This window comes from Phragmites australis, chromosome 8, assembly GCF_958298935.1.
Source record: "Phragmites australis chromosome 8, lpPhrAust1.1, whole genome shotgun sequence".
Lineage (NCBI taxonomy): Eukaryota > Viridiplantae > Streptophyta > Magnoliopsida > Poales > Poaceae > Phragmites > Phragmites australis.
Genome location: NC_084928.1, coordinates 12603015 through 12613567, shown reverse-complemented (window position 1 = coordinate 12613567; position 10553 = coordinate 12603015). Strand labels below are relative to the sequence as shown.

Below are 10553 nucleotides of genomic sequence, written 5' to 3'. Positions count from 1 at the left end.
TTTGGACAATATTCACCAGGCTAAACTCAAAATACCCCATGGAGAAGCTTTAGGCTAGGGTTAAACTTGGATCTAAATGAAATAGGGATCAATTAGAGCCCAGGAATGATGTGGAAATAGTAGGGGATGCCTCAACTTAGTGTAGAAAAGCTTTCTATTGGATGGGATCACTCCAGGAAAGCTCCGATTTAGAGATCAGGCTCCGATGTGGTGTAGGGGCTTGAGGTGGGTGAACGCACATGGGAACTCCCTCGACGACAAGGATGAATGGGATGAGCTCAAGGAAGCCTTCGGGGAGCTCGAGAAAGTTCCCTCTGTCAATATCCAGTCGTCGTGGATGTCAAGGTGGTCTTTCCCTCTCTCTTGGTGTGGGTGAAGGGTGAGTGAGAGTGTGAGAGAGTTGACCGATTTTCTTAAGTAGAGCATCTGCGTTGTGGCGGTCAAACCGTGGGAAGCCCACGTGTCTGCCCTCTAGTGCTCAGACTGCGGGGAATGATGGTCGGAATGTGAGAGGGATCCTTTGCTAAGTTTTTCTAAATTTATTCCTCTTTTCTTTCTTGTATCTTTTCTTCTTTTCTCCAAGGTATTTAGAGCTTTCCTAAGTGTCTCTAAACCATTTTCACTCTCAAAATTGTCCAAAATAATAATTAATCGTATAAACATAACGCTATGATGACTATGCATGCTTAATTACGTAATTAATATTTTAGGATGTGACACGTAGGAGCGCGCCGCGGCTAAAGCTCATGAAGGAGGGAAAAGAAGCGAAAGAGGGCCCGTTGCGCTAAGGAGGATAGCCCCGATGCTCTAAGAAAGTGCAAATATGCTAATATGCTAGGTACACTTAGTAGAAAGTCTCAATTGTAACCAGGTCTATTTTCATTCCTTAAGGCACGCTATTAAGTTAATCTTTATGCGTATCATACATACCAACGTTTATTGTCATCATCTTTTTTTAGGATCTATTCGCGCAATATCGAAAAAACCCATGTCTCATGTGATGTTTATCAGCGTGTGTAATCTTTGTACCAGGTTATATAATAATTGTACTTCACAACTACTATTGTTCATAAAAAATTTCTCACACAAATTTACATTAAGAAAATAAAGAAATATTGACAAAATTATGTCGAAACAAATTTACAGCAACAGCATGCCTCTATTGACATAAGTACAAATATTTCAGATTTTGTCCTGTATGACCTAATGAGCAAGACACGAACAGCATCAACACGCAGGAGCGGTGACAAGACCGCTTGCTGTATTCAGTGGTAAGACCGCTGGTAGGAGCGGTGACGCATGAGTTGTCTAATACGGCCAGACCTACCATTTTTCAATTTCTTATGTACCGAAATTGAGTTTTTGATGAACAAATCACTAAATATAAATATTAAATTTATGAATACTCAGATATATTAGCTATTTTAATAAATATGAAAACTATATTATCTATTTTCAGATTTTGTCCTACCTATCCCGCTTTACTTTTGTCTCGCTCAGGTACAGTATCCCAGTCAAAGAGGAGCTGAACTTGTTCCGGTATCCCCAAACTTAGGACCAGACAACAATGGCTACAAGCCTACCACTGGTCAACACCATCACATCGCACCATTAGAGTAAGCCACGAGCCCACGAGATGCAAGATGGCCACAACCTTTCCCGGTCAATACCCCGGGACTCGCCACACACGCAAGCACACTCGTCAGATACAAAAGCCCACTGAACGCTCCCTGCCACTGTGCATCTCCATCGCCGAGACTGATGATGCCTCCTGATCTTTGATGGACTGAATGACAATGGGTTGTTGGATGGATGAACCGGCCTGACACCGATTGACACGTCCTGATCGTATCTTTTCGTTGATCTCTCTTTTGCTTGAATCTTTGCACGCCGTCCCCGTCCTCCTCCTCTGCTTCCTTCCCGTTATAACCCGGCTGATGCACGGCGTCGTCTCGCTAGCTTCAGCTCAGATCCAGTCGTCCACGGTCACTTGCAGCGGTAGCCGTCGTCCTCGTCGCCACCTTGCCGCCGCTTTGCTCCCTGTCGCCGTCCTCTGATGCATCATCCTTCGCACATCTTCAGGTAAGTAGGCAACACGTGGAGGCACGGGCGCCACCTACTCCCCTTGTTCGCTTGCGGCGCGATCCGTTGTCTCTCCTGGACCGGCGCGTCCAGCTCGCTAACGTTTTGTTGCCTTGCGCGGCCGTCTCGTGTGGCGCGGTGCAGCTGCAGGGCGGAGCAGGGCGCGGGTGGATACCACGTCGGGGACGGCGCCCTCCCTCTCCCTCCCGATCTCCCGTGCAGTAACGCCTTCTTTTATCTGCTTCGCCTTTTGTTCTTTCTTGGATGTCCATATGCGTGGGTTCTGATGGTTCCTGCGCGCGCATTGCGCGATGTGAAGGCCCCAACCCCTGCTCCAAGTCCTCCAGCAACCTCACCGTCGCCACCTTCGTGCCGTCGCTCAACGCCGCGGTGAGTTTCTTGGGTTGTTGCTAGGTACTATTCTTCTGGCTTCTTGTGTGTGATTTTGATGGAGGTTGTCTTGACTCAGCATGGAGGAGTAGAGGCTTCTCTGGGCATGGCAGCGCCGGAGATGGTGGCGACAGATGCCGGCCGGTTCTGCCTGCCCTGGGCTGCGGCGGCCGCCGCGGCGCGGTTCGAGAACTGGGGCGACTCCAGCATCGTCGTCACGAGTCCGCTCGCGGAGACGACCTCCACCGACGTCGACGACAAGCGCCACGCTCCAATGGTGCGCCAAGCTCACCTTGCTCCTCTGTTCTTGTTCTTCTTGACTAGTACTACACTCCTGCCATGCAATGCGCCTTTAATGTTGTGATTTTTTTCCTTTGCGAGGCTTATATGTTGTGATATATTGTGCTGGCGTAGGGTGGAACCATGACGCAGGGAGTCGCCGGATATGTGGATTCGTCGGCGGTGTCCAGGGAACGACGAGGGGATCACAAGGTAGTAACAAGGGATGCAATTACCATCTACGTTGCAAATGTGATTGTGTGCTGCTGCCATGGCAGGTGCAGAGGAGGCTTGCGCAGAACCGCGAGGCGGCCCGGAAAAGCCGCATGAGGAAGAAGGTGATCCTTTGTACATCTTAGTTTCCGAGTGAGATCGTTTGTGCATATGATTGATCCCGCTTGTGATCTAATTCTTGTTTCGTTTAAATAGGGAGTCGTTTGTTCTAGACAGAAATGGCATGCACCTTGTTTCCTATGATCTTTCACTTCAATTCTAAGTACTGCAACTTTTTTGCTAGCTTCTTTTTTTTAAGACAACGGAATAGCTTCATTTTTTCAAGACAATGGAAAAAGTTTCCAGCCTCTGTTATTTGCTAGCTTCTGATTTGTTACGCATGTCATTCAACCCATTGTTCTTCTTCCAAACTAAACAGGAGTAGCCAACAATTGTTCTGGCAAAACCGCTACGATAGCACTGTTTTTTTTCTTCCGATGGATACCAGAGCGTCGGACTTGAACAATGTATACATCTGTTACAATTTACATGGAAGGGAGGTTCTGTACTTATTTGTTACACTCGGTGTGGACTGAGGAGGCATGTGATGCATTGATTTCTTTTTCTTCTTCCCTGGTGGGGTAAGGAGGTAGCATTTAGCGGTGAATATCCTGGAGATAACCAACATTCCGTAGCTCTTAGAACTCTGATTATATTCGATATTTGTTTTAAGGGCTTTTTTTGGAACAGTTTTTTCTTTCTATCTTAAACGATGGTCCGTTCTAGTGTAGTGTCTTGCTTGACTGTGTTTTGTTTACGGTGCACTATATCATGTTCCCTCTGTCGCCACTTGAAATTACATACTCAGGAGATGACACCTTTGGGTATTGTTATATTTTGTTTGGAAGGCGTACATTGAGCAGTTGGAGAGCCGCCACGCCAAGCTGGCGCATCTTGAGCAAGAGCTCCAGAGGGCCAGGCAGCAGGTAAACTCCTGTAATTTTTGGTAAGAGCATCCCCTTGCCGCGAACAATTGTTCATCTGAATATATAGCTGATTATATACGGGCTCTGGTTTCTGTTACAGGGGATGTTCATTGCAAGTGGATGCGCAGGCGATCACGGATGCTCTACTGGAGGTAATGATCTTTACAATGCTCAAGCTTTTGGTTTCATCACGGCATCCATGCAAACATACGATCCCTGTTCTGATCTTGCAGGCACCTTGGCATTCGATTTGGAGTACGCGCGTTGGCTGGACGAGCACCAGCGCCACATCAACGACCTCAGGGTGGCCCTGAACGCGCAGATGGGCGACGACGAGCTGTGCGTCCTGGTGGACGCCGTGATGGTGCACTACGACCAGGTGTTCCGGCTGAAGAGCCTGGCGACGAAGACCGACGTGTTCCACGTCCTGTCGGGCATGTGGATGAGCCCCGCCGAGCGGTTCTTCATGTGGCTGGGCGGGTTCCGGTCGTCGGAGCTCCTCAAGGTCCTGGCGAGCCACCTGGAACCGCTGACGGACCAGCAGCTGATGGGCATCTGCAACCTGCAGCAGTCGTCGCAGCAGGCCGAGGACGCGCTGTCGCAGGGGATGGAGGCCCTGCAGCAGACGCTGGCGGAGACGCTCGCGTCCGCGGCCGCCGCCGCCGCCGACAGCGTCACCAACTACGTGGGCCAGATGGCCATGGCGATGGCAAAGCTCGGCACGCTCGAAAACTTTCTCCGGCAGGTACGGTACACATGCATGCGCGGATTCTTCAGCCGGGGTGCCGTGCCGCATCTTGCGTTGTTGCTCATCGCGTGTTGCTTTCGCAGGCTGATCTGCTGCGGCTGCAGACGTTGCAGCAGATGCACCGGATCCTGACCACCCGACAGGCGGCGCGCGCGCTGCTCGTTATCAGCGACTACTTCTCGCGGCTCCGGGCGTTGAGCTCCCTCTGGCTGGCGCGGCCGAGGGATTGACTGTTTCGCCATGTTTGTACACACTGGCATCGCGATCGCGATGAGAACCATGAGGATCTCCCTGTAATGGGAAGAACGCAACCGAGAGCTGCATTTCAACTTCTTTGTGGCGTTAGCTGCCCTTGCCTGCTGAAGTTCAGCAACTGCTAGTCTGGTGTAACCGTAGGAAGTTCAGAGTCAGAACTCATGCTAATTAATCCGTTCCAAGCCTAGAGGAGATTTTTGTACAATCATCTCATCTCTCTAATCCACTACAAGTCCTGCCGGACGCTCGTATAGTGCCTGTCAAATTCTCCCGTGTCTTTCTACCTGCCGTGCAAGAATGGTTTCTGTACGTGCAGAGGTCTGTCCTCTTCTCGGCCGCGGCTCAGCGGCCGCAGATGCACCGGTAATGCCTCGTCATGGCCGACGATGTCCCTACGGCTGTTCGCGCGCGGCAGGAGCAGGATAGGATGCCGTGGCCCGTGGGGACGGAGGGAGGGTATCTATCGGCCGGATAGGATGCGCGCCGGGGGATTCAGGCGTGACGACGCGCTGGGTCCGGGGCAATGATGCGCCGCGCCGCGCGCGAGCACCCGGCGTGCTCACGACTGATCGACTTGCTACTGACGAGGCAATCGGTTCACTGCCACTGCCTGACTGGGTCTTGTACCGTGGTATCTTTTCCCTCGTGTAGTTGTGCTAGCAGAACGCCGGTCTAGCTAGTTTTCGGAATTTCGGGCTGGCTTTCGTCGACTTGCAAGGATCGGTTGACAACCATACAAAAATTTTACTCCATGCCGCTAGCCCTAGTCCATCTTGATGTATTGATTTCTAAGTTGTATGACGCTACAGCTCGTGGTCCGATTCTACCTAGCATCCTGACGACTTTGAACCTTACAAATCTTATCTAGCCATTGAACTATTTTGCTCCTTCGAAATGGCATTTCAAATTGGAATACAAAAATTCCACCAGGGCATTCGGATTTATGACTTTTTCAGGACAGTTTATTTGTGTTAAGATTCATGCTAAAAGGACAGGTGAAAAATAAAGTAAAATAAGTGAGATAATCCATAGATATATGAGTTATATAAAGAGATAGACAATCTAGATAGATCGTGCGTTCACAACGAGCATGTGAAATTGCATTTCGGTTTCAAATTGCCTCTACGTGGGGCAACGAAATTATAGGAGCCATCTACGAGAAATTATAGGCCGGCCGCTCCATGGGCCTAATGGTCTGGCTGTGGTGGACTATAAAAAAGTAGAAGGGTGCCGATGGTACAACTATGCTATGACACAAGCCATGGGCTGAGTTGCCCTAGTGGCAGGCCCGCCCACTGTCTGTGCCGAATGGTCCCATCAGCTGTTGGATCTCAACAATCTGCAATGATATCGACCATTTGATTTTTGGCACAACAAAGCACTGGAAATTAAAAACTTCGAGCAACAAAAAAAGTCTCCTGCAATAATTAAATGCAATCCTTCCTTTATCGAAGTAGCTCTTGGCGCGATTATAGAATTGTGGCTCATCGGGGTTCAAAGCTCGACGCCCACTTTTTTACACACACGCGGCTCGTTATACACGTTTTTCTCTCAAATTGTGAGTCCATTTTACAATCTGTATAAACCATGATGTTAATTAGAAATAAAATAGAATAAAATAAAATAAATTATTATGTGATTTTAAAAAGTTATATATTTTGAATGAACTATTTTATCTTTTTAAATATACTATTTCAACAATTTCATCTAAAAACTGAAGTACTTTTTTAAAAATGTTGAATCTAGTCTTTAAAAATGTTGAGTGCATATAAAAAACATAATTATATATGAATAAAAACAACAAATTACTGAGAAACATTAGAAAAACAAAACAAAAAAAATAAAAAACTTACCTTTGCGCGCATGGGCTGCCCGGGCTGGCTGGGCCATGAACTGGACGCGGGTGTACAAGCTCAACTTTAGGCCGAATTTTGGTCTTTTTGGGATGCCTCTACGAAAATGGCTATTTATCATGGTGCAATCGTGCAACTGAGGGACAGTGCTAATTCGTGCTTGTGAGCAGTCTAACTCGTGCCCCATTCCGACAGCCCATCTTATTTTCTTTCGGAAACTTTTTTCCTCCATTTATTTCTATTTTTAAAAACTTTTCTATTAAAACTTTTGAGAAAAAATTAGCTCAAACTTTTAAAAAACTTAACTCAAAATTTTTAGAAAAAACTAATCAGAAAAATTTATAGTAGTTATTGTTGAGAAATTGTGTGAGGACCCGTCCAAATAGTATTCAAATTAATCATCAGGCGGATCATTATTCATAATCCAACCTCGACGATTAACCCGAATACCATTCCGACAGTCACGGCACGTGTTTTGTGTCCAAGGAACGGAACACATGCCTCCAACATAGTGCATCACAACATAGCTTAATAAAGAGTAAGTAATAAATATTTATATTACAAAAGTTAAGCATGCAACTGATTTCAACAGTTTTACAATAAAAACGAGCTAGGAGGAGACAAAACCCCTCAACTACTAACCAACAAAAGATCTACGCAGCGGAAGAAAATAAACTATACAACAAAAGGATATGGAGCCACATGCCCTTAGGCTCCATATCAAGAACACCGAGTTCGGAGTAGAATGTGCTACTCCTACCCGCCACCCTGATCGGCAGGCACAAAGTAGCCAAACACCGCATCTTCCTCGTCGACCTGTAAACCTGCATTAACTTAAGGGCAACACCCTGAGTACGAAGGTACTCGCAAGTCTTACACAATATGGGTATATAATATCCCGACTCCAAGGATTATGCATTGAGCTGTTAGCAAGAGTAGGCCACAAGGTTAAGTAAAACATATGCGGTAAGCAACCTAGACATATGTGTGAGCAACTAACTTAACCAACATATATGAAACTACCCTGCAACTACCAACTGATCATATGAAACTGAAACCACATTAGTATCAATGTATAACAAGTACCATCTCGACCACCTCCCACATATTCGAACCACAACCACATCTCCGAACCATACAACCGAATCAACCACGAGAACTCTACAACCGGATGCAACTGAAACAATAGCATGCTCATGACCGAAAGCGCAGCATTTCGAAATATTTATACACCCTGCAGGGGGATACTCCTGGACCCACACGACTCGGGGACTATACGGCTTGTGCCACCCGCTAAAGTGCACACAAGGGGGTACCCGTGTCAACCTTTCCCAACCAGCCCCAACCGTGTGCGACATGCAATGCTCGGCGTGGCGGTACTAGAACTACTCCCGGAGCAAACTACTACCGCTTACAAGCCCGCCCGCTCACACCGTCGTTGTTCAGGCCCCACAAAGCCATAACTGCGAAGGTATTCGGCTCGCCTTACCATTAGATCGGCATGTGGTGAGTAAGGTAAGTGCTAAAGCCAACTACCCCGACGATCGGCCTTAAACGATGCAAGCGGCCTACGGTGTCCGGGTTCCCTTCCCGAACTACCCCCGGACTTTCCTTGAGGGCAGATGACACCCCTAACACCGCCCACATCTCATCTCATACTCACCACTCGACCAACCAACATCATCGACCCAACATTGTAATCATTGTGAAAGTAATTAACCTACTACTCGCGAACGATGGGACGTTCCACCGCTCGACTTCTACCGAGGACCTATGCATTGCTAAGCATCTCGCATTACTTTTAAGTTAGACCTTAGCATGATTAAACCCAGACTACAAGGATATGGATCAATAATACATCAAGGTAGAGACAATGCAATTCAACATAGGATCTACCCAACAAAACCTAATATTGACTTCCTATATATGCAAACCTATACATAAGCATAATTTATCAATATTTAGACTCCATTCAATACAACCGACATGGTTCAATATGATAGATGCTTGCCTTGATGCACTGGTTCACAAAGGTGCGGCGCGTCGGGATCGACCTCGGCCTCCGGGATCGACGTTCTCTTAAAAGGATCAACGCGTGTAATGCAATGAGTATGAATGAAGTGCAAATACATACCAAAATATGCATATAATGGATGAAAATATTTTTCCTAGATAGAACAAGTCATAAGGAAACTAGCAAAATTATATTCATCAATTTTGGACTTATGATGAATTAACGGTGAATTAGTGAAGCTTTAACCTAATTAATTAATCTCAGTAATTTAATTCATTATTTCATGGCTGTAGATATTTTTAATAGGTAGAGTAGGTTATTATGAAACCAACAAAATTTGTTTCATAATTTTTGAAGCTACAGAGAATTTATTATGAATTTTACAAGTTTCAGTAAGCAGTAAACGTGATGTCTGGGTGTACATCGGTCAGACCGCCAAGATTCACGGTTAGACCACCGGAAACACGGTCAGACCGCCCCAGTGCAGAGAGTTTTGGCCCCTGGCGGTCTGACCGGCCTAGGGTGGTGGTCAGATCGCTGGGAGTCGCCGGGGGCAGTTGGGGAGCTCACCGGCGACGATTCCGGCGACATTTGGAGTGGGGACTTGGACCTAGAGCATCACATTGACTTCCTCTACCTCATAGGACAACATGCATATGCCAAAATCTACAAAAACTCGGCTATTGCTTCTAATTCATCAAGAACTCATGAACTTCACAATCCTAGCTCAAAATGCGAAATCCAACCATCCAAAAGGTGGATTCTTGCCATGGGAGTTTAGGGGACTCACCCAAAGTCCTTTACCAAGGTCGTGGACCGTCGATTGAAGGAGGAAACAGAGGGAAAAGCTTGGGAGACGAAGAAATCCGGTGTTCTTCACATTTCAACTCTAACACCAAAAGACACCAAATCCGGCTCAAATCCTTCGGGAATGAGCAAACAAATTGGAGGAATGGAATGCTTGTGAGCTTGTGATCGCAATGGTACCACATACTCACCTCAAATCCCTCTCTTGAGCTCGGATTTTGGAAGAAAAGAGAGAGGAAGTGAGAGGGAGAGTGAGAGGGAGGGGAGCACGAGTGGAGCGTGGGGGAGAGTGAGGAGGGAGCAGGTAGGCTGCTGCCCACATGAGAGAGAGGGTGGGTGAGGAGTGGGTCCACATGTGGGGCCCACAGGTAAGTGAAAAGGGTTCATTTTTGCTGCGAAATCAATCATTTTCTCTCCCAAATTTCTTTCTCTCATCCAAATGATTTCAAACGAATTGCATTAGTGTCACAAAATGAATTACACAAAATTAAACATAATGCTTAAGAAGCATAATTATGCTTAATTATGTGATTATGGAATTTGGGGCGTAACAAACCTCCCCCCCTAAAAAGGAATCTCGCCCCGAGATTCGGTACGAGTTGGAGAAGAGCACGATGAGCCTAGGAACCACGCCGTGAGAGATAGAATCCAATGCATATTTTCATTCACATGGCGATAACTTGGACACGTGAGAGATTCCAAATATGCTATATTACATTAACATTTACATGTCATCAAAGAACTCCGGATACTCGGAGCGGAGCTTATCTTCCCGCTCCCATGTAACTTCGGCTTCTGTATGGTTGCTCCATTGGATTTTTAGGAACTTGATGGAATGGCGCCGTGTTTTGCGCTCTGCTTCATCCAAGATTCGGATTGGCCGCTCACAATATGTTAAGTCCGGTTGCAACTCTTGGGGTGCAACA

At 46.8% G+C, this 10553-nt stretch overlaps 1 protein-coding gene across 1 annotated transcript; it reads left to right on the top strand.

The window, feature by feature from the left end:
• Positions 1 to 1670: 1670 nt before the first annotated feature.
• LOC133926646 (transcription factor TGAL3-like) lies at positions 1671 to 5205 on the top strand. Its single transcript, XM_062372667.1, has 10 exons — positions 1671 to 2082; positions 2227 to 2303; positions 2402 to 2472; positions 2552 to 2749; positions 2887 to 2964; positions 3030 to 3089; positions 3873 to 3950; positions 4051 to 4102; positions 4184 to 4695; positions 4782 to 5205. The coding sequence occupies exons 1-10, from the start codon at positions 2057 to 2059 to the stop codon at positions 4926 to 4928; spliced, it is 1299 nt and encodes a 432-aa protein (XP_062228651.1). The 5' UTR covers positions 1671 to 2056; the 3' UTR covers positions 4929 to 5205.
• The last annotated feature ends 5348 nt before the right edge of the window (positions 5206 to 10553 follow it).